The 25,402-nt window shown below is 39.2% G+C and overlaps 1 protein-coding gene across 17 annotated transcripts in view; it reads right to left on the bottom strand.

Annotated features, from left to right (window-relative positions):
• SCMH1 (Scm polycomb group protein homolog 1) overlaps positions 1-25,402 on the bottom strand; it is a 224,645-nt gene that overhangs the window by 20,309 nt on the left and 178,934 nt on the right. For 16 of the 17 annotated variants that reach the window (XM_059884821.1, XM_059884820.1, XM_059884819.1 and 13 more), the window contains 2 exons: positions 20,886-21,118; positions 16,931-17,057 (listed from right to left, as the gene is read on the bottom strand). The exons of the other annotated variant lie outside the window; for it this stretch is intronic. In XM_059884821.1, the coding sequence (XP_059740804.1) occupies positions 16,931-17,057; positions 20,886-21,118 (360 nt within the window). The remainder of the gene's footprint in view (positions 1-16,930; positions 17,058-20,885; positions 21,119-25,402) is intronic. 17 annotated transcript variants of the gene reach the window in all.

Here is a 25,402-nt window from a genome sequence, read left to right as displayed (position 1 = left end):
CAGAAGTCGGAATAAAGGTGAGAGTGAAGACTGACTTTAAGGAGGCATGAGGTAACTTCCAGGGGGTGGTAGAAATGACTCTTAGCTTGATTGGGGCTGTGGCTACATAGGTATTAACATTAATTAAAACTCAAATGATATATAAAGATATGTACATTTCACTGTATGTAAATTTTACTGGCAGTTTCCACTTATTTCTTCTTGGGACATTCACTCTTGGAACCTGACCACCACGTGTGAGCAGGCAAAGTCTGTGGTGGGTTCATGTGAAGAGAAACCAACAGCCAGAGACAGCCTGTCAGCCCTTTGGTGGAAGTGGATCCTCCAGTCCTGGTCAAGCCACCACAGCTGACACTGCAGGGAAGAGAGACCAGCCGCTGCCACTCAGCACTGCCCACGTTGTTGTTGTAAGCCATGAAGTTTTGTAGTGGTTTGTTACGTAGGAGAAGACTGCTGGAGCAAACTGTGGTACCAGAAACAGGGCGCTGCAGTAACAAAAGCCCAACACACACGACCCTGGCTTTGGGACTGGGAAGCAGAAAGCAGCATAAAAGACCACAGAAAGATTATGAGTAAAGTTGAGAGGGCCTTGAATAGAAGCCTGTAAAAGGTTGGGGTCCAAACGATTCTGTTCATTTTGTATCATCTCTGGCTCTCTTAGCCTGAGATAGTAATGCTTCCACCAGAATGAAACTTGGGTGGTTTTCTATGAATACTACTGAGATTTATTTCTTTAGTCAAAAGCCACAGTCACAAATCTTTTGAAGACAAGCCTTTCTCTACTTTGGTCTTCCTCATAGCTGCTGTTAGACAATGCCCTGAAGATTTTTAAAAATCCTATTGTTTAAGGAAGAGAATCTGTGAGACTTGCCCTTGAGATTTTCAGAGGGCCTTTTGATCTCAAAGAGTCTGTGAAACAGAGTCTTAAGTCATTCTGACATCTTAACCAAAGATTTTTATTGTCCCATTCTGGTTTTGACCCTTTCTTAATTTAGGATTATTTGCCTTCTGGAGAGACTGGAAATGAGAAACATTTCCATATTGTGAGTCCTGGACTTTAAAATGTTTAATTTTTTTTTAAGCTCATCTCTCTCATCTTACATTTTATCACAGGCAGTGAGAAGCCAGGTGGCACTTCATGACTTTGTCTGGAAATCTAGTATTTCACTGAGTTCATCAGGAAAACTTCCTAGTTCCATGTTCATGCGGGTGAAAGTGTTATCACACTTTCCTTCACTACCTAGCAGGTATCCCCCGTCCTCCATCTTTCATTGAGACTTTCCTCTTTCCTTTAAGCCCACACTGACAGCCTCTTCAAGATCTTTTCAGTTTCAATTCTCAAGTTTCTAAGAGAATCATTCTGGCAGTAGTATTGCCAGCTTGGACTGAGATGGTACAAAACAAAAGAATTCTTTGGATCCACAACCTTTTACAATCAGGAAGAAGACTGAGAAGGCAATCTCGGCTTTCTTATGGAAAAGGAAGGATGACTCAGAGGACAAAACCAAAAAGCCATGGAAACAACTTCCAGAAAGCATTGGATCTAATCAAGGAATTGGCAACATATGCCCACCTGGATTTCAGGATTTCTACATACCAGTGACTGCGTGTGCCTCCAGTTTTTTTGCCCTTTCAACAAATGTATCTATAAGTTATTATGCCTATCCCACCACTGTATGCAGGTTATATGGGGAGCATACAACACATTTCTTTAGGTCACAGGTCTTCAGTTTGAGAAGAAACTGCACCAGAGAGATCCCATTTGCCTGGCTCTGATTTCGATGATGAGATCCTAGATCTGAAGTTTGATGTTGTAAAGGGATGAGACCTTTAATGGGGAACATTGCAAAGGGAAGAATACATTTTCCAAGTGGGAAAAATAACTTATGTCCAGAGAGTGGACTGAGGTGGTTTTAAAATATGGTCCAAAATTCTTTGACCCTCCTCCCATCAAGATATGGGGTCTACTCCCATTCTCTTGAATCTGGGCTTTGACTGCTTGATCAATAGAATATGGTAGAAATGAAACGCTGTTAATTTTGGGGCTCAAGCCTTAAGAAAATGATAGCTTCCACTTCCTGTCTCTTGGGGACACTTGCTCTTTGAACTCAGTCACCCTGGTATGGGGAAGCCCAAGCTACCTGCTGGAGACATCTGTGGAGAGGAGAATCCACAGCCAGCACCAATTTTGTTAGCTGCATGAATGAATCATCTTGGAAATGGATCCTGCAGCCCCAGCTGAGCCACCTAAACTGATACCAAATGGAAGAGAGACAAGCTTTCTCTGCTTTAATTTTAATATGGCTGAATATACTGATATTATCTTTTCTAGCTACCGAAAGGTTATGTACTTTTTCTCTCTTTTTTAAAAAAATATGTATTTATTTGTTTGGGTTTTTTTAATATAAATTTATTTATTTTAATTGGAAGTTGATTCCTTTACAATATTGTATTGGTTTTGCCATACATCAACATGAATCTGCCACAGGTATACACATGTTCCCCATCCCGAACCCCCGTCCTTCCTCCCTCCCCATACCATCCCTCTGGGTCGTCCCAGTGCTTGGATGTGCTGGGTCTTAGTTGCATCACTGAGGATATGTCCTTGGGGTACACAGACTCTCTAGTTGTGGCACATGGGCTCCGGAGTATGCGGGCTCAGTAGTTGTAGTGCCAGGCTTAGCTGCTCTGTGGCCTGTGGGATCTTAGTTCCCCAGCCAGGGATAAACCCGTGTCCCCTGCATTGCAAGGCAGATTCTTAACCACTGGACCACCAGGGAAGTTTAAATACTTTCTGTTTTATAATTTATGCTTATTGTCTTATTTTAAAAATATTTCCCAATCTTAAGGTCATAAAGATATTTTTTCACACTGTCATGCTTTGGTTTGGGGTTTCCCTGGTGGCTCAGATGGCAAAGAATCCACCCGCAATGCAGGAGACCTGGGTTCGATCCCTGGGTTGCTAAGATCCCCTGGAGGAGGGCATGGCAACCCACTCTAGCATTCATGCCTGGAGAATCCCCAAGGACAGAGGATCCTGGTGGACTACAGTCCATGGGGTTGCAAAGAGTCGGACATGACTGAGCGACTAAGCACAGCACATGCTTTGGTTTTCTACTGCATCCATGAAATTGGAATTTGAGGCTGTAAAAAAAAATTCGGAGAAGGGTCCAGCATGTAAGGAGCGTGGAATTAGCCACTTCATCTTGACAGTAAGTAAAAAGCTGAACAAACTGAAAAATCCTTTTAAAATCCATCAGAAACGTGAGGTCACAGGGCAAACTGCTGCCCCCCATCAAGTCTGAAGAGACAGACTGATGAATACAGAGAATCACAATTTACTAAAAAGAAACCTGAACAGAAACTAGTGCAGAGGTAGGAAAATCTAAACTACAATCGATGAATTGCTGGAAGCTCAGTGTGAACAAGTCTCAGAGTGAAAAATTTCAGGGGGATCCACTCATGGGGTAGCGGGGGGCATCCCACACTTTTGTGAGTTTTACCTCCAGAAGCTCAACCAGGTTCTCACAGTGAATATCGGAGAAAAATCCCCTCATGCTTCCAGCAGGGGGTAGGGAGGAAAAGGAGCCATTTAAAGGTATGCCAGAGCATTCTGTCCTTTTTAACAAGGTCTACCCTCAGGAGAATTATTTTACCAGAGTTTAACCTGCTGGGGTTTGATCAGAGACTAACATACCAGGGGGAAGGGAAATACCCAAGTCTAGCCCCCTCCAGCCATCTTGTCCCATCTAAGGGGAGATGAGGGGGACTGAGAAGCACTGGTGAAGTTCACAGTCTAAGAGCACAGCCTCACCGAAAGACTGAGACCTAATCACAAGACTATAGAATATCTCTCCTTCCTCATACCTTACCTCTATATTACCAAAGGCCTATTTACAACAATTCCTTTTACCCAGTACATTATACCTGGCTATCAGGAAGAAGTTACAATGCAAAAAATCCAGTTTGAAGAGACAGACCAAGTATCAAAAGTAGACTCAGGCATGGCAGGGATATTGGAATTATTAGATAAAAATTTTAAAACAACTACAATTATTACACTAAGAGTTCTAATAAATAAAGCAGAGAGCATGCAAAACAGATGAGCAATATATGCAGAAGATGGAAATTCTAAGAAAAATAAAAAAGCAATGCTAGAGATAAAAAACACTGAAATAGAAATGAAAAATGCTTTTGATGGGCTTATTAGGAGACTGGACACAGTAAAGAATTGCTGAACTTTAGGACATCTCAACAGAAACTTCTAAAATGGAAAAACAAAGAAAAAAGAAGACTGAAAAAAGAACCCACCCAGAACAGACTGAGTATCCAAGAACTGTGGGACATACAAAAAAGGAGGAACATACACATAATGGGAAGATCAGAAGGAGAAGAGAGAAAGGAACAGAGGGAATATTTGAAGGCCAAATTACAGTCAGACACCAAAGCACAGATCCAGGAAGGACAGAGAACACCAAACAGCATACATGACCAAAAATACTACGTCTAGGCATATTACATTCAAAATGAAGAAAAACAAAGATATAACATCTTGAAAGATTTCAGAGGAAAAAACCATCTTATCTATAGAGGAGAATCCCCAAGAATCTCCATTCTTACATCTTTAGAAGCCGTGTGAGCAAGAAGAGAATGGAGTGAGATATTTAAAGGGTTGAGAGAAAATACCTATCAACTTAGAATTCTGTACCTTGAAAAGTTAAAGTGAAGGAGAAAAAAACCCTTTCTCGGACAAAAACCAAAGGAGTTTGCTGCCTATAGACCTGCCTTGTAAGAAATGTTAATGGAACTCTCTAGATAGAAGGAAAATAACATAGGTCAGAAACTTGGATCTACACAAAGAAAAGAAGAGCAGGAGAAGGAATAGGTGAAGGCAAAATAAGAACTTAATTTTCTCATTCTTAATTGATCTAACAGATGGAGGCTTGGTTGCTCAGTCATGTCCAATTCTTTGTGACCCCATAGACTGTAGCCTGCCAGGCCCCTTGGTCCATAGGGATTCTCCAGGCAAGAATACTGGAGTGGGTTGCCACTTGGATCTTCCCAACCCAGGGATCGAATCCAAGTCTCCTGCATCTCGGGCAGATTCTTTACCGCCTGAGCCATCAGGGAAGCCCAAGAATACTGGAATGAGTAGCCTATCCCTTCTCCAGGGGAACTTCCCAACCCAGGAATGGAACAGGGGTCTCCTGTATTGCAGGTAGATTCTTTACCAGCTGAGCTATGCAGGAAGCTCGATATAACAGATAAAATATTTGTTCAAAATAAAAATAGCAACAATATATTAGATTATATATGTTTGCATGTATATGTATATATACATGCTTATGTGTACTTATCCCTAAGTGAAGTGAATGACAGTGATCATACAAAGGATGGAAAGGAGGAATTAGGATTTTTATATCTGTGAAGTGGTATAGTGTTATTTGAAAGTAGACTTAGATTACTTATGTATATCACAAACTTGAGGGTAATCATTTTAAAAAGTAAAAAAGAAGTAAAAATGATATGCTAAGAAAGGAGAAAGAATGGAATCATACAAAATGCTCAATTAAAAGCCATGAAAGGCAGAAAAATAGTGTAAGACAAAAATAGGACAAAGTACAAGGGCAAAAAAATAAAAAACTGTAATAAATATGGTAGATATGTATCCAATTATATCAATAAACATTTTAGATGTCAATGATCTAAAGATCAAATTGCCAACATCCGCTGGATCATAGAAAAAGCAAGAAAGTTCCAGAAAAACATCTATTTCTGCTTTATTGACTATGCCAAAGCCTTTGACTGTGTGGATCATAACAAACTGTAGAAAATTCTGAAAGAGATGGGAATACCAGAGCACCTGACCTGCCTCTTGAGAAACCTGTATGCAGGTCAGGAAGCAACAGTTAGAATTGGACATGGAACAACAGACTGGTTCCAAATAGGAAAAGGAGTACGTCAAGGCTGTATACTGTCACCCTGCTTATTTAGCTTATATGCAGAATACATCATGAGAAACGCTGGGCTGGAAGAAGCACAAGCTGGAATCAAGATTGCCGGGAGAAATATCAATAATCTCAGATTTGCAGATGACACCACCCTTATGGCAGAAAGTGAAGAGGAACTAAAAAGCCTCTTGATGAAAGTGAAAGAGGAGAGTGAAAAAGTTGACTTAAAGCTCAACATTCAGAAAACGAAAATCATGGCATCTGGTCCCTTCATTTCATGGCAGATAGATGGGGAAACAGTGGAAACAGTGTCAGACCTTTTTTTGGGCTCCAAAATCACTGCAGATGGTGACTGCAGCCATGAAATTAAAAGACGCTTACTCCTTGAAAGGAAAGTTATGACCAATCTAGATAGCATATTCAAAAGCAGAGATGTTACTTTGCCAACAAAGGTCTGTCTAGTCAAGGCTATGGTTTTTCCAGTGGTCATGTATGGATGTGAGAGTTGGACTGTGAAGAAAGCTGAGCGCCGAAGAATTGATGCTTTTGAAGTGTGGTGTTGGAGAAGACTCTTGAGAGTCCCTTGGACTGCAAGGAGATCCAACCAGTCCATTCTGAAGGAGATCAGCCCTGGGTGTTCTTTGGAAGGACTGATGCTAAAGCTGAAACTCCAATACTTTGGCCACCTCATGCGAAGAGTTGACTCACTGGAAAAGACTCTGATGCTGGGAGGGATTGGGGGCAGGAGGAGAAGGGGACAACAGAGGATGAGATGGCTGGATGGCATCACTGACTTGATGGACGTGAGTTTGAGTGAGCTCTGGGAGTTGGTGATGGACAGGGAGGCCTGGTGTGCTGCAATTCATGGGGTTGCAAAGAGTCAGACACAACTGAGCAACTGAACTGAACTGATCTAAGTACATCAGTTAAAAGAAAGAGATTCTCAAAGTGGATCAAGAAATGAGACCCAACTTCATGTTGTTTAAAAAAAACCAACTTTAAATATAAAGACACATATAGGTTAAAGATAAAGGGATGGAGAAAAATATGCCATGCTAACAGTAATCAAAGGAAAGTGGGAGTAGCTTTATTAATCTCAGACAGAGCAGATTTCAGAGCAAGGAAAGTTTTCAGATAAAAAGGGGCATTACATGATATCAAAGGTCAAACAGCCAAGAAGACATATCGATTCTTACTGTGTATGCCTCTAACAACAAAATATGGGAGGCAAAAATTGACACAGGAGAAATAGATGAATTTTTCCTCCTTGCAGGAGAAATTGATGAATCCATTATTATGGATGGAGATCTTGATATGTCCTCTATCAGAAATGAACATATTCAGCAGGCAGGAGGACATAGTTGAACTCCAAAGCACCATCAGTCAACTGGATATAATTGATATTAGAGGCTACTTCACCCAACAACAGAGAACACATATTCTTCTCAAGGTCACATCAAACATTCACCAACACATAAAAAGCACTATACAGTCCATGGAATTCTCCAGGCCAGAATACTGGAGTGGGTAGCTATTCCCTTCTCCAGGGGATCTTTCCAACCCAGGAATCAAACCCAGGTCTTCCACACGGCAGGCAGATTCTTTACCAGCTGAGCCACAAGGGAAGCCCAAGAATACTGGAGTGGGTAACCTATCCTCCAATGGATCTTCCTGACTCAGGAATCGAACTGGGGTCTTCTGCATTGCAGGGGGATTCTTTACCAGCTAAGCTACCAGGGAAGCCCAAAACATACCTTAACAAATTTAAAAGAATAGAAATCATACAGTATGTATGCCCTTAGATGACAATGGAATTAAACAAAAAATCAGAAACAGAAAGATAAGTGAAAAATCGCTAAATACTTGGTGCTTAAAGAACATATTTCTAAGTATCACATGGGTCAAATTAGAAATCTCAAGAGACATTTAAAGATATTTTCAACTAAATGAACATGAAAACATAACTTATCAAAATCTGTGGGATACAGCCAAAGCAGTGAATAGAGGGAAATTTACAGCACTGAGTGCATACATTATAAAAGAAGAAAGACCTAAAGTCAATAATCTAAGCTTCCACTTCACGAAATTTTAAAAAGAAAACTAAATCCAAATAAGCAGAAGAAAAGAAACAGTATAAATTAGAGCACAAATCAATGAATGAAAACTAGAAGTCAACAGAGAAAAATCAATGAAACAAAAGGTTGAAAGTGAAAGTGTTAGTTGCTTAGTTGTGTCTACCTCTGTGACCCCATGGACTGTAGCCTGTCAGGCTTCTCTGTCCATAGAATTCTCCAGGCAAGAATACTGGAGTGGGTAGCCATTCCCTTCTCCAGGGGATTTTCTAGGCCCAGTGATTGAACACAGGTCTCCTGCACTGCAGGCAGATTCTTAAGTGTCAGATCCAGCAGGGAAGCCCCAAACCAAAGGTTGGTTCCTTGAAAAGATCAATAAAACCAATAAGCCTTTAGATATGCTAATAATAAAAGAGAGATGACACAAATTACTAATATCAGATATTGAAAGAGATGGATCACTACAGATCCATGGTCATTAAAAGGTACTATGACTAATTCTATGCTGACAAATTTGATATCAAGATGAAATGGACCAATTTGGTGAAAGACACATTCTACCAAAACTCACACAAAAAGAAAAAGACATTCTGAATAGGCCTATATTTATTGAAACTGAATCAATAATTAATAACCTTCCAAAATAGAAAGCACTTGGCTCAGATGGGATTTACTGGTGAATTCTACCAAACATTAAAAAAAACCACATTCTACCAATTCTCTATAATCTCTTTCAGAAACAGAAGCAGAGAGAGTACCTCTTAGCTCATTTATGAGGACAGCATTACTGCTATCTCAAAATGAGACAACAACTTCACAAGAAAATTACAGACCAATATCTCTCATGAACAGAGGCAAAAATCCTCAACAAAAATATAAGCAAACTGAATTCAACAACATGCAAAATGAATTATACACTAAAATCAAATGGAGTTTATTGCATGTATGTATTTCCAAACTCTTCATTTGAAAATCAATGTAATCCATCACATCAAGAAGCTAAAGAAGAAATATCACATATCAATAAATAGATGCAGAAAAAACATGTGGCAAAAAGTCCAAGACCTATTCATGATGGAAACTTTCAACAAACTAGGAAGAGAGGAGAACTTCCTCAACTTCATAAAGAATGTCAACAAAACCCCCACAGCCAACATCATACTTTTTTTTTTTTTTTTTCCAACATCATACTTAACAGTGAAAAACTAGAAGTTTTCCCACTAAGATCAGGAACAAGGTAAGGATGTTTCCTCTTACCACAGGTTTTAACTCTGTACTCAAAGTCCTAACTAATGTAATAGGATGAGAAAAGGAAATAAAAGATATACAGTTTGGGAAGGAAGAAATAAAACTTCCTTTTGTCTGTAGATGACATGATCATCTATGGGAAGAATGCAAAAATAATTCACAGAACTAATAAGCAGTTGTAACAAGATTGCAAGGTATAAATATACAAAAGTCAATCCTTTCCTATAAAACAGTAATGAATAAGTATAATTTGAAATTAAAAACAATACCATTTACCTTGTAGCACCTTCAAAAATAAAATACCCAGGTATAAATCTAGCAAAATATGTACAATATTTATATGAGGAAAACTATAAAACTCTGATGAGTAAAATAATAATAAAAAACCTAAATAAATGGGAGAGATATCCCCATGTTCATGGATAGGAGGACTCAATATTGTTGAGATGCCCATTCTTCTCAACTTGATCTATAGACTCAAGGCAATCCCAATCCAAATCCCAGCAAGTTATTTTGTGGCTATCAACAAACTGCTTCTAAAGTTTATACAGAGAGGGAAAAACCCTGAATAGCCAACACAATACTGAAGGGGAAGGACAAAGTTGGAGGACTGATACTACCCAACTTCAAGACAGTATGGTGTTGGTGAGTTGAGTTCAGTTTAGTTGCTCAGTCATATTCGACACTTTGCCACCCCATGGACTGCAGCATGCCAGGCTTCCCTGTCCATTACCAACTCCTGGAGCTTGCTCAAACTCATGTTCATTGAGTCGGTGATGCCATCCAACCATCTCATCCTCCGTCATCCCCTTTTCCTCCTGCCTTCAATCTTTCCCAGGGTCTTTTCCAATCAGTCAGTTCTTCGCATCAGGTGGCCAAAGTATTGGAACTTCAGCTTCAGCATCAGTCCTTCTAATGAATATTCAGGACTGATTTCCTTTAGGATTGACTGGTTTGATCTCTTTGCAGTCCACAGGACACTCAAGGGTCTTCTCCAGCACCACAGTTTAAAGGCATCAAAACTTCAGCACTCAGCTTTCTTTATAGTCCAACTCTCACATCTATACATGACTACCGGAAAAACCAGAACCATAACTTTGACTAGACAGACCTTTGTCAGCAAAGTAATGTCTGTTTTTTAATATGCTGTCTAGATTGGTCAGAACTTTTCTTCCAAGGGGCAAGCGTCTTAAAAAATTTCATGGCTGCAGTCACCATCTGCAGTGATACTGGAGCCCGAGAAAACAGTCTGTCACTTGTTTCCATTGTTTCCACATTTATTTGCCATGAAGTGATGGGACCCGATGCCATGATCTTAGTTTTTTGAATGTTGAGTTTTAAGCCAGCTTTTTCACTCTCCTCTTTCACTTTCATCAAGAGGCTCTTTAGTTCCTTTTTGCTTTCTGCCATTACAGTGATGTCATAGGCATATCTGAGGTTATTGCTATTTCTCCCGGCAGTCTTGATTCCAGCTTGTGCGTCATCCAGCCCAGCATTTTCTATTATATACTCTGCATATCGGAGAAGGCAATAGCACCCCACTCCAGTACTCTTGCCTGGAAAATCCCATGGACGGAGGACCCTGGTGGGCCACAGTCCATGGGGTCGCTAAGAGTCGGGACACGACTGAGCGACTTCACTTTCACTTTTCACTTTCACGCATTGGAGAAGGAAACGGCAACCCACTCCAGTATTCTTGCCTGGAGAATCCCAGGGACGGGGGAGCCTGGTGGGCTGCCGTCTATGGGGTTGCACAGAGTCGGACACGACTGAAGCGACTTAGCAGTAGCAGCAGCAGCAACTCTGCATATAAGTTAAATAAGCAGGGTGACAATATACAGCCTTCACGGGCTCCTTTACCGACTTGGAACTAGTCTGTTGTTTCATGTCCAGTTCTAACTGTTGCCATTGTTTCATGTCCAATTCTAACTGTTGCCTCTTGACCTGCATACAGATTTCTCAGGAGGCAGGTCAGGTGGTCTGGTATTCCCATCTCTTTCAGAATTTTCCACAGTTTGTCATGATCCACACAGTCAAAGGCTTTGGCATAGTCAATAAAACAGAAAGAGATATTTTCCTGGAACTCTCTTGCTTTTTCGATGATCTAATGGATGTTGGAAATTTGAGTTCTCTGCCTTTTCTAAATCCAGTTTGAAAGTCTGGAAGTTCATGGCTCACGTATTGCTGAAGCTTGGTTTGGAGAACTATCAGTATTACTTTGCTAGCGTGTGAGATAAGCGCAATTGTGTGGTAGCTTGAGCGTTCTTTGGCACTGCCTTTCTTTGGGATTGGAATGAAAACTGATCTTTTCAGGTTCTGGGGCCACTGCTGAGCTTCCACATTTGCTGGCATATTGAGTGCAGCACTTTTGCAGCATCACCATTTGGGATTTGAAATAGCTCAGCTGGAATTCCATCATCTCCACTAGTTTTGTTCATAGTGATATCTCCTAAGGCCCACTTGACTTCGCACTCCAGGATGTCTGGCTCTAGGTGAGTGATCACACCATCATGGTTATCTGGGTCATTAAGATATTTTTTGTATAGTTCCGTGTATTCCTGCCACCTCTTCTTAATATCTTCTGCTATTGTTAGGTCCATACCATTTCTGTCCTTTATTGTGCCCATCTTTGCATGAAATGTTCCCTTGGTATCTCTAATTTTCTTGAAGAGATCTCTAGTCTTACCCATTCTATTGTTTTCCTCCATTTCTATGCATTGATCACTTAGGAAGGTTTTCTTATCTCTCCCTGCTATTCTTTGGAACTCTGCATTTGGATGGCTATTTCTTCCCTTTTCTTTTTTGCCTTTCGCTTCTCTTCTTTTCTCAGGTATTTATAAGGCTTCTTCAGACAACCATTTTGCCTTTTTGCATTTCTTTTTCTTGGGGATGGTTTTGATCACAGACTTCTGTACAATGTTATAAACCTCCATCCACAGTTCTTCAGGCACTCTATCAGATCTAATCTATTCAATCTAATAGATTGACTCTATTTGTCACTTCCACTGTATAATCATAAGGGATTTGGTTTAGTGGTCTACTGAATGGTCTGGCGGTTTTCCCTACTTTCTTCAAGTTTGAATTTGGCAAAAAGGAGTTCATGATTTGAGCCACAGTCAGCTCCCATTCTTGTTTTTGCTGACTGTATAGAGAGCTTCTCCATCTTTGGCTGCAAAGAATATAATCAATCTGATTTCAGTATTGACCATCTTGTGATGTCCACGTGTAGAGTCTTCTCTTGTGTTGCTGGAAGAGGGTGTTTGCTACAATCATTGTGTTCTGTTGGCAAAACTCGGTTAGCCTTTGCCCTGCTTCATTTTGTACTCCAAGGCCAAACTTGCCTGTTACTCCAGGTATCTCTTGACTTCCTACTTTTGCATTCCAGTCCCCTATGATGAAAAGGACATCTTTTTTTTTTTTTGGTGTTAGTTCTAGAAGGTCTTGTAGGTCATCATAGAACCATTCAACTTCAGCTTCTTCAGCATTAGTGTGTTGGGGCATAGACTTGGATTACTGTGGTATTGATTTCTGGTTTGCCTTGGAAACAAACATAGATCATCCTGTTGTTTTTGAGACTGCATTCAAGTACTCATTTCAGACTCTTTTGTTGACTATGATGGCTACTCCATTTCTTCTAAGGGATTCTTGCCCATAGTTTAGATGTAACAGTCATCTGAATTAAATTTGCCCATTCTCGTCCGTTTTAGTTCACTGATTCCTAAAATGTCGATGTTCACACTTGCCATCTCCTGTTTCACCACTTCCAATTTACCTTGATTCATGGACCTGACATTCCAGGTTCCCATGCAATAATGTTCTTCACAGCATCGGACTTTACTTCCATCACCAGTCACATCCACAACTGGGCATTGTTTTGCTTTGGCGTTGGTGAAAGAACAGACAAATCAATGAAACAGAACCCAAAAATAGTCCAACACAAATACAGTGAACTGATCTCTGACAAAGGAGCAAATGCAGTACAATGGAACAAAGATACGTTTTTTCAAGTTTGTTCAACAAACAGTACTGAGACAACTGGATAGACACACACAAAAAAGTGAACCTAGACATAGATTTTATACCCTTCACAAAAATTAACTCAAAATAGATACAGACCTAAACATAAAATTCAAACTATAAAACTGCTGGTATAGCCAGACAATGGTATGTTATTCAGCACTTGAGAAGTGAGCTATCAAGCCACGAAAAGACACAGAGGAAATTTAAATATATATCATTAAATGAAAACACCAATCTGAAAAGGCTAAGTATATTGAATGATTTAAATTTTATGACATTCTGGAAAAGGTAAAATTATAGAGACAGTAAAAAGGTCAGTGGCTGTCAGAGATGAGTGGGGAGGTAAGAATGACTAGGCAGAGGACAAAGGATTTTTAGAGCAGTTAAATTATTTTGTAAGATTCTATAATGGTGGATACTTGTCATTATATATTTGTCAAAATCCATAGAAAGTACACCACCAAGTAAGATCTCTAATGTAAACTATGGACCTTGTGGGGTGATGATGCTCATCAATGAACAAATGCACTATACTGGTGGGGGACGCTGATGATGGAGAAGGGGAAACGTGTCGGGGGTAAGGAGTATATGGGAAATATATTCTATACCTCCTGCTCAAATTTGTTGTGAATCTAAAAAAGAAAAATAATCTAGTAAAAAATCGATAAAACAAGAGTTCTTCATAGCAGATGCAAATACCAAGAGTGGGTAAGGAGAGTGTAGGCATTTTCTAAACATATGTGACCAAATTCCTAAATGTATGTAAAGTCCCTTTATGCAGAGCATTTTGCAGGACTAGTTTTCCACCAAATACCCTTTGGAAAATGCCACTAGAGAAATAATGATAATTAAAAAAAAATTGCCAGGAATAAGAAACTCAATAAAGAGTTTAGAAGATACAGTTGTGGAAAGCTTGAAGAAAGTTGAACAAAAAGACACAGAGAATAGGAATAAGAAGAAAGAGGGTCAAGAATACAAAGGATGACTTCAGGAGGTTCAACATCTGAACATATGCCAGGAAGAGTAAGTAGATAAAAAGTGAGGGAAAATCATTGATGAATTTAATAAAGTTTCAAGAAACCAAATGATGGAATGAGCACATTATATGTTCACATGGTGTGTAAAAATACTCATATTCTAGGTGAAATTTCAGAATAATGGGGATGAAGAGAAGCTTCAAAGAGAATAAACAGGCTTCACACAAAACTGAAAATAAAAATCTAGGGAAGATTCCATGGTAAAATAAAGATTACATTGTAAAATAAAGGAGCAAACTGGGATAACATGAAAGAGAGATGAACATGCTTGAACATAAAGAAGAAAGATGTATACAGCAGTAAGAGACTGTAAGGCTGAGCTAGTAAGTACATAGCAAAATAAACACATAACAAAAAAGGTCAAGATTTAATCTAAAACAAAGTTTTGTACAACAAAGGAAAAGTAATCATAGTACTCTACATGGCTCAATTGAGACTAGCATAAAACAAGTTACAATAACACACTATTGAATTTCAATCTAATCATAATCATATCATCTTATTAAGACAGAGAAGTATGTGTGGGTGGGTAACAGGCAAAGAGATTAAGAAGAGTTAAATCCTGGGTTGCCAAAAAAAGAAAAGGAAGAGTTAAAGTGTGTTGGTACAAAAATACCTCAAGTTTAAAAAAAAGCCATTATAAGCATTCTATTTACATATATGAAAGTAAATAAAAGAATCAGCTAAATTAAAAGTGACTGCCTTCTGTGAGAAGTAAATGACAGGGGATAGAGGGGGTCTGTTCCTCTTCTTTTTATAATAATTCTTGTAGTCTATTTTTCCTTTAAACTGTTCTCATGTATATAATTCTGAAGAAAATAAAAAGTGTTGTGCAGTTAAAAAAAATGAAAGGTTGGTAATAAAGGATATAGCATGGCACACAGCTTTCAATCTATGATAGCTTTTATTGTTAACAGTTGAAGCATCTATAAAGGTAACTTGGACTAACTGTATCATTGTATAGGTGTGTAAACTGAGATCAGAAAAGGAAGTGAAAGCAAGATCACACAGAAAGAGCAAAGGTCCAGTCAGGATGGTGAAACAGTGATCAGTGAAAACTGCTATAGCCTGGCCAAGAGCAAGAAACAGGGATACAAAGTGAAGTTGCCATTTTTCTTAGCTATGAGATTCAGACCAAGGGATGGATTTCAGCATAGTGACCACCAGAAGAGATGAGTTACATCATTTTAAATGAGTAGCGAGGCACAGTCATGAGGCTTCCACTAGTATGAATCATCTAGGTTTTGTTGAAAATGCATCCAGGCACCTAACTGATATTTAGAATCATATGGAGTAAACAAGCAGGTATACAGGAATCTAGTGGGCATGTTATAGGTTAGAAAATGGAATTAATATCTTCGCTGAGGTGTTCCTCTATCTTTACTTCCTCATCCATGGAGCTAAGCTAAGCTTTGTTTATCAATCTAGTAACATTTTTGGACTAAGCAAACCCAGTAACTGGCTGAGGCTAGATGCATAAGACACATTTGGAGAAATAATGTGATAGTACCCTGATGAGAGCTGAACATAAATGTTACCAGCAGGCTCTGTTCTTTTCCAAAGGTTATTTGGAGAGGAAATGACTGGGCTTCCCTTCAAGCACTAACATTCTAGGGTGGAGACAAACTCAACTCCTAAGAAAAAGGCTACCTTAACTTCCATGAGGATCATTCATTCCAGTTCCTTAGATTTCCCTAAGAAGACGTTTTCACACATGTATCTTAATTTACACATAAAAATGAATATTGTTCTTTTTGTCAATAGTTACCCCACTGGGAGGCTGTACATCTATTCTAAAGGGGTAGCTCTTTTAGAATTACCTTCATATAGTTTATGAAATGGGAACAGATATGCACAACCCAAGTGATTACCCACTCACTATGGTTATCAGATTTTGCTTTGAATCAAACATGCACTGATTTGTCTCCAAAATAAAAAACACTTTCACAGTACCAAAAATTGCCACCGTCAAAAATTAAAAAAACCAGAGCAGTGTCATACATATTTGAGTGGTGGCAGAATAATTATAATGCTGGAAGGGTTCTGGAAAGGGTCACTAAGGAGGGAGCATCCCAAACTGGAAAGGATGGGTATAATTACAAACTGAGCCAGTGAGCTCCTGGTGCTGGCTTCATGTCCATCCCACCCCCAAGCCCTAGATCCTCAACTGTAAGTTCACAGAACATCTACCGAAGTTTCTTGGATCATTTTGACAGAATGGAGATGTCTCTGAAGTTATTTCAAACATCAAATTAAAAAATTTTAAAGATTCTGTTTAGATTTATAAATGGATAGGGGGCTAATTGGGCTACCCTGATGGCTTTGCGGGTAAAAATCCGCCAGAGATGCAGGCAGATGCAGCTTTGATCCCTGGGTTGGGAAGAGCCCCTGGAGGAGGAAATGGCAACACACTCCAGTATCTTTGTCTGAAAAATTCCATGGACAGAGGAGACTGGAGGGTTATAGTTCATGAAGTTGAAAGAGTAGGACATGACTAAGTGCGTGTGCCCCAGCAGGGGGCTAATTATTGGTACAGTATGAGAGACAGTACAGACCCTGGGGCCTGGGGCCTGTTGCAGCTAATACTGTGATCTGCTCTTACCTGTGGGGGCCTGTATGGCTGAGCTGGGTATGGTGGCAGCATCTTGGGGTACAGTGCTGGTGTCCGGTTCAGGGGTGCTGGTTGTTGGTGAGGTGGGTGGTGGGTTCAGCAAAGTCCGAGGTTTCCTCTGTCAAAATGGATGAGGAAAAGTTTGCTACCCATGATAGGTAACTTGTCTTCTCATTCCTCTATTCTTAGCACTCAATGCACCCATGAAACTGGAATACGTTTGTGGATGGGACTGTGTTCTTTCTTTTTTATTTTAATTGAAGTATAGCTGATTTACAATGTTGTATTAGTTTCTGGTATACGGTAAAGTGAGTCAGATATATATGCAAACACACATATGTATTCTTTTTCAGATTCTTTTCCATTACAGGTTATTACGATATATTGAACACAGTTCCCTGTGCTATACAGCAGGACCTTGTTGTTTATCTGTTTTATATATAGTAGTGTGCATCTGGTAATACCAACCTCCCAACCGACCTCTTCTCCCACTTTGCCCTTTGGTAGCTGTAAGTTTGTTTTCTATATCAGTGTGTTTATTTTGTAAATAAGTTCATTTGTATCCCAGATTTCATATATAAGTGATATCATATGATATATATATATATATATTCCCCCCCCCCCCCAAATAGCCTCTTGTTCAAAGCTGCAAAAACAGTAGATGCTTAGTAAATATTCTCTCAATCTATGTATAAGATTCTGGGCTTCTGTATAGCCAGGGCTTAATTCACTATCTTTTATATGTATTCAGTATTATTATCTGAAGTCTGGATTTTTTATTAGTTAGACAGAAAAAAAGCAAAAAAGGAAAAAAAAATGCTGCGACCTAAGTCTACTTTGACATCAGTTTGTTTCTCTGTTGAAAATGGAAACATCCCTTCCCCTAATTCCACAAACTACTTTCCTCTACCTACCTCTTTGGCTTATTACCTGCCATTTCTTATCTTAAACCTTGTATTCCAGTAATCTCTAACTATAGTACTTCCCTAAAAACCTGCAGTTTTATCTAGTCCTTGCCTTTATAATAATAAACCATCTGTTTTGCTAGAATACCTTTTTTTTTACCTTATAAATATCTGTTTGTCCAGGAAGCCTTTCTAGATGTCCTCTAGTTACTGTCTCTTTTGTGCCATTTCTGTACTTTGTATGGTTGCATTTGTTACAATGTACTTTCGCTATATATTTATATACTGGTGTCCCCTATTAGCTTGGTGCTCCCTGAGGGTCTGATTCTGCTTACCATTCTGACATGATACTTGGCATATGGTAAGTATCATAAATGTCTTTCAATGAAGCATACAGTATAGAATATCAATAATGGGAGTAGTAATAATGATTTGAGAAAAATCTAGTATCTCCTCTATGCTGTTCTGGGCAATCTCTGGGGGAGAAAGATCACAGAAGGTTGTTTTTTCCTCAAAGAAACAGTTTTCTAAAAAGCCTTTCTGAATGCAAGGAAAACATAACCATCACTGAGATCCAGAAATCCATTTTTACTAAATGTCACATGTAGGGTCCACTCTGGGAGCTGTATAAACCTGATTGCCTTCTCGGAGTGTATCAGAGAGAGAGCCCAATGACAGCAGGCACATATACAGGATGGCGTTGCCTGTCAAAGCAGTCATGCAAACTCTTATATAACATTCAAAGCATGCATAGGACATGGACATTTCCTCCTGTTTTTGATATTGCCACAAGTAAAAATCTAAATGAGCAATGAGTCAGGAAAGAAAGGAAATAGTTCAACTTTACTGAGTTGGTAGGATTTCATGGGGGTTCCTGAAGAAACAAACCTGGTGAGTTTTGGTTCCCAAATATTGGAGAAAAAAGCAGAAAGATGTAAAGCATTATTGAGCTAGGTGCATTTACATGTATTATATCTATTCATATGTTATCCATTCTATTGGTGAGAAAATTGGGGCTCTTAGCCTTACTCAAAGCTTTCTCAAAGTCAACACAGTGGTAACAACTGGAGATGAGATATAAATCTAAGTTTCTCTGGCTTCAAAGCCTATGCTCTTATCACAAGATCACTCTGCTTCAAAAATGAATATACAGGTCATAGGTTAAGTAGAGGCCTATACACTTACAGGAATAGGCAAAATCACAGGAAGGGGAATTAGGGAGTCAAATGCCAGGCCATAAAATACAGTATTAGATGAAAGTTATTGCTTTTAAGAGGACTGGAAAGAAAAAGGACTTTGGTTACTATGTTTAGGACTTCCTGAAAGCAGAGCTGAAGCAATCATAGAATTATAGTTCTTAGCTTTGAAGGATCTTAAAAGTTACTTAATCCAACTATCTACCTAATACTTTTACATCCCACTCCTTAAAAACATCCATATCAGTACCTGGGTACTTGATGAAATACCTGATGAAATGCCTCTAGTGATGGGAGATTACTACTTGCATTTTGAAATAGATTTAACTGTTCCTTTTATGTTGAGACAAAGCCTATTTGCTTGAGTTTCTGCTTATTGGTTCTTTCTGTCTTATTGGTTTTTGGAACCTCATGGACAAGTTTTCTCCCTTTTTAATCTAACTGTCAAGGGGCCCTCACATCATCAAAAGCATGACTTCCTTGGCCTTGGAATTTTAGAGCCTTCAGCCTCTCCTCCATAACATGAGAATGAGAAGAGAGTAATGGAGACAAAAATGAATCAGGATCTGGGTTAAGGGTTAATGATAACAGATTGGGAGTATTATGCATTACATAGAAGGATCAGGATGTGACATCAAGAATTCAAAACCAATAAATAAGGGATATTCTCAATTGGAAATCATCACTAAAATCATCTATCTATCTATCCATCCATCCATCCATCCATCCTGCATATATTGAACATTTCCTAAGAGACTGAGATATAGGGCATGGGCAGGAGAAAAAGAGAAGACTAGGTTCTTGACCTTCAGGAGCTTATATTCTAGAAGGACTGAGGCCAGCTGGAGCTAAGAAACAAAACAAACCCACCCAAACAATCAAACCTAGAGAAGAACTCAGGAAATTGGAATGGAATGCCTAAGGAGAACTGGGTATCATTTTCACACTGGAACTCAGGTAGTCTAGTTTGGGAGGGAGTTGCAGAGAAATTCTCTGAGACTTAGGAAGTGATTGGAGAAGATGATGCCAAAGGAAGCCTTAGAGAAGCAGCTGAGGAAGTTTCGTATCAATGGTTTTCTGAGGGAAGATACACATGGAGACCTGGTCATGACTAAAAGGCGGTACTTTCAGTAACAGTGCTCAGTGAAGCTCGACCCAGCAGTTTTTTCCAACACCAGAGGTTAAGTGTTACCTTCCTCGGGAAATGTGAGTGAATATATGATGGGGCAGCAGTGATCTTAGAACTAGAAGATCTGGAGATCCATCTCTGTAGCCTTTGCCATTGATTAGCTGTGTGACTACAGGGAAGTCATTTCCCATCTCTAAGTCTCAATTTACTTGACTATTTAACATTAACACTACTTATCTCCTAGGGTTTTGTGAATATCATATGATCTGTAATGGTGTCAAGTATAGAGCCTGATCCTTAGTATCAATAATTTCCTTTTTTTTTTTTTTTTAAAAGAAGGTATAGGGACAGAAAAATAAATACATTTACAGTGTCAGTTTTCTCCTTCTGATCACATACCTGGGCATCCACTTTGTGTAGGTTAGTAACAATTAGGAGCAGAGCCTTTCATCTATTGAAGATATCAGACCAGAATTCCCATGAATGTAACTTTCAAAGTAAAAATTTGTTTCTTATCCATACTATCTTATCTCTAACATTACCAACTCCCAGCTAAGTAGCTAAAGTAGGGATGACAATATAGGAGATTCTCCTTAAAAGCACACACGAGGTGGAGAATAGAGTCAGACACATTCCTTTCTAAGATGGATGGATATGGATGAGTTATCCCTTTATAACCATTTATCCCTTGCTGGCAAACCCACATTTTTACCTACCTTACTGCCAGGTTTGGGACCCCTCTTCTTTGGGAATTTCAAAGGCTCAGCTGACTTGGATGGGGTAGAGATGGGATGGGGAATTAGGGGCTTGGGTGTCCGGCCCCGCTTCTTTCCTGGTTTACGACCCCTCTGCCCTGGTTGATGCTCCAAGACAGTTTTGGTGCTGCTGTGGATGCTGGGCTTCTCAGTGTTCACATCGGATGCAGGGTAGGGATTCTTTGGAATCACAACTGCAAGAAAAAGACTCATTCTAACACTCCCTCCTCCCACCTGCATCCCCATCCCAGCCAGAGGGAAAAAAAGACTTGCTACTTCTGCTTGGATAGTTTTATCCCAGGAAGCTAGTCTCTTGGCATCTGACCTAAAAGTTAGAAAATCTCAGAGGAGAACTGAATTTAGATTGGCCAGAATTGGAAGTTTTAATTATTTCTGGCTAATGTAGGAAAAATATTACACGTTTCTTCCCAAAGAACCTAGTTCAAGCATATAAACAACCACAGGCTCAGAGATGGAATGGCTCTTAGAAGCTTACAGTCTTCTGCTAAGAATGAAGACCTGAGGCTCAGAAGAGGAAATGATGCCTTCCCTAGGTTACACAGGGAGTTGGGATAAGGACTTACGTGTGGAAACTGGGTTCTGACAACCAAATCAGGGATTTTCTGTATCAATTTACTTAAAGTTTTAGTGTGATTATTGCAGTGAGGACTACTGAAATACATACAAATATATACATCTAATAGCATCTTTCCTTACCTTAAAAATTTGGACTTTAAGATAAGGTCCAAATTCTTTATTCTGATATCCAAATTCTTTATTCTGATATCCAAAGACCTTTGTGATTTTGCCCCTGCCTTGCTTCCTAGATATGTCTGATGTCATTTCCTATCACCCACCCCCATGTCGTAGCTCCACTGTTTTCTGAACACCAGTTTGTTCAAACACGTTGAATTCTCTGTTCTTTCTGATCTGAATACATCAATACTCAGTTTCTGACACTCAGCTCCAGAATCACCACCTTATTGAGGCCTTGTCTGACAATTCCATCAGTGCTCCACCTGCTCTAAAACAGTCTGCAGAGTACTTTCAATTTACTCTGATCATTCATCTCCTTAATTGATAATTCTTCAAGGTAAGCAATATCTAATTCATTCCACAAAGTTATTAAGCATTTACTACAGGCTATACATTATTTTAAGTGCTGGGGTAGAATAGTGAACAAAACATAGTTTCCACTCTTACGGAGCTTACCACCTAGTGGGGTGGTAAAAAAAAAAAAAAGAAAATTGGCAAAAAAAGACACAACATAATATTAGGTAAATGCCATGATTAAAACTAAAGCAGCAAGTTAAGGAGACACAGAGGTGAGGAAAGTCCTCTTTGTGAAGGTGACATCTGCACAGAGCTCCCAAGTGAAATAAAGGCAAAGTCTTATGAAGGCTGAGGGAGAGCCATCCACTAGATGGTCTATAACAAGTGCAAAGATTCTGAGATGGGAACATGTTACTGTCTTTGAGAAATGGAAGGAAGATCAGTATAGCTGGAATTGAGTGAGCAAAGGGGAGAGTGGTGGGAGATTAGGTAGAGAAGAAGTAGCAATAAGACTGTGTGGGATTTTGTAGACCCTGAAAATGAACCTAAATTTATCTTAAGTCTGAAGGGAAGCCACTGGAGAGTTTTGAGCAAGTGAGTGACAGGGCAGACTTAAAAGGGAACACTCCGGCTGCTCTGGGAGGGGAGGGGACGAGAGTAGAACTTAGGAGACAAGTTGATAAAGTAATTACAGTGGGCAGGTAGAAGACAGTGTTTCTTGTGCTTCCAGGTAGTATGTAACAGATATGACGATGTGGTGCTGCTGATCCAGCAACTAGAAAAAATCAGATACATTTTTTAAAAGATACTGCATTGTTACAGAAATTATGAGGATTAGATGAACTGGAATTCCAGACCTGGATGAGGAGGATTTCTTAAGTAGCTGACACTGTTTTCTTTCCTGAGCACATTTGCCAAATTTGGGCATGAATTAACGGTCAGTCTTGGCCTGTGCAGAGGAGCTTCACTGGAGGAAAGAGAAACTGATGAGGCTGCTATGAGATTGGAATTTGAGGAGGTCCATGAATATGGCCTGTTTGTCCCAGAGGACATCTGCTGAGTTTTGAGCCTGCATGTTGGGGCTGCAAAGCTAGGCTGAAAGCTTCTAAAAAGACAGAGTGAAAATTCCCATAATTTTGTGACTTCAGCAGACAAGGTCCCACCAGAAGGATGAGGTCTACTTCTAACACAGCCGATCTCCTCTTCAAGATAAATGCCTTATTTTGAAATTGTAAGGACTGAAAGGTCAAAGAACCAAGCCCCAAAACTCTCAAAGGCAGGACAATTTCTTGTACTTTTTCACGACTATGAAGATGAAGACCCATTAGGCTCTCAGTCGAGGGCCCAGGGCCTCGGAATATGGATATAAACCGTAGATAAAATTCATATCTGAACTAGTTCAATCCATGATTAAACTGAGAGGATCAGGCCCTTATCCTATTAGCATAAAGGAAAGAGGAAAGAAAGAATTCTTTCTGATAGAAAATATCAGCTGGAGTCTCAAAACTTCTTTTATATAAAACATCCAGTGTGTGTGTGTGTGTGTGTGTGTGTGTGTGTGTGTGTGTGTGTGTGTAAGACAGAAATATAAAGAGTCAGAACAATGTGACTGATAATCAAGAAAAAATATAGACAATAGAAAACTCATGATCCAGATAATGAAACAGACTTTTAAACTAACGGTAAGTAATACAGTTTTAAAAAGTAGAGGAAAAGATGAAAAAAATGTAAGAAAAGATAATACTCACAGAAAACTGCAACCTTCATAACCAATTAAACAAACATACTAGAATAAAAACAATATTAAAAATTAAGAATTCATTGGACGGATTTAAGGGTAAACAAGATCTAGCAGAAGAATTAAAAAATTTGAAGAAAAATCAACAGAAAACATGCAAAATGAAGCAAAAATACAGAAAAAAAAACCCCAGATAAACAGATTAGAACATTAGGGACACGTGGACACAGTCAATAGATACAAAATATGAGTAACTATAATCCCTGTGAGAGAAGACAGAGAGAATGAGGAAAAACTATACTTGAAGACTAATGAAAGAAGAGCTCAGCAATCCACAAGCAGCAAAAACACACAAAAAATCCAAACTATACCAAACCACATCACTGTGAAACTGCTGAAAATAAAATACATAAAATAAAGCGAAATGAAAGACAAAGATACATTTTTAAAAGCAGTTAAAGAAAAAAGGATTATTTTTACAGAAGCAATTGACTTTGTAACAGAAACTGTGAAAGTAAGAAGCAATAGTGTTAAATGACAGTTTTAAAGGGCTAAAATATGTAAACTCCAACCCAGAGTTCTACAGCGAAAAATCACTGCAGATGGTGACTGCAGCCATGAAATTAAAAGACGCTTACTCCTTGGAAGGAAAGTTATGACCAACCTAGACAGCATATTCAAAAGCAGAGACATTACTTTGCCAACAAAGGTCCGTCTAGTCAAGGCTATGGTTTTTCCAGTGGTCATGTATGGATATGAGAGTTGGGACTATAAAGAAAGTTGAGCACTGAAGAATTGATGCTTTTGAACTGTGGTGTTGAAGAAGACTCTTGAGAGTCCCTTGGACTGCAAGGAGATCCAACCAGTCCACCCTAAAGGAGATCAGTCCTGGGTGTTCATTGGAAGGACTGATGTTGAAGCTGAAACTCCAATACTTTGGCCACCTGATGTGAAGAACTGACTCACTGGAAAAGACTCTGATGCTGGGAAAGATTGAGGGCAGGAGGAGAAGGGGACGACAGAGGATGAGATGGTTGTATGGCATCACTGACTCGATGGACATGGGTTTGGGTGGACTCCGGGAGTTGGTGTTGGACAGGGAGGCCTGGTGTGCTGCGGTTCATGGGGTCGCAAAGGGTCAGACACGACTGAATGACTGAACTGAACTGATTCTTCAAAAATGAAGGTGAAAAAGTATAAAAGCAACCTAAGTGTTCATCAACAGATGAAAGAATAAAGAAGATGTCTCACACACACACATGCGCACATACACACACACACACACACACACACAGGAATACTACTGAGCCATAAAAAAGAATGAATTCTCTTTTGCCATTTGTAGCAACATGTATAGATTTGGAGGATATCATGCTAAGTGAAATAAGTCAGACAGAGAAAGAAAAATACTGTATTAGATATCTCTTATATGTGGAATCTAAAAGATACAACAAACTAGTGAATAAAACAACAAAAAAGAAGCAGATTCCCAGATGAAGAGAACAAACTAGTGACTTACAGTAGAGAGAGGGAACTGAGGAGGGGCAATATAGGTGTAGAGGGAAAAAAAGAGGGCTACTATGGGATTATAAGAAATGATTTCTTATAATCATCTGTGTGAAACTTTTGAAAACTGTAAAACGTAACAGAATTTAAAGACTCTTGCATGCAATTAAAATTTTTTTAA

Source organism: Bos taurus, chromosome 3 (assembly GCF_002263795.3).
Source record: "Bos taurus isolate L1 Dominette 01449 registration number 42190680 breed Hereford chromosome 3, ARS-UCD2.0, whole genome shotgun sequence".
Classification (NCBI taxonomy): domain Eukaryota; kingdom Metazoa; phylum Chordata; class Mammalia; order Artiodactyla; family Bovidae; genus Bos; species Bos taurus.
The sequence above is the reverse complement of the archived record's forward strand: the minus strand, read 5'-3'. Positions and strand labels throughout refer to the sequence as shown.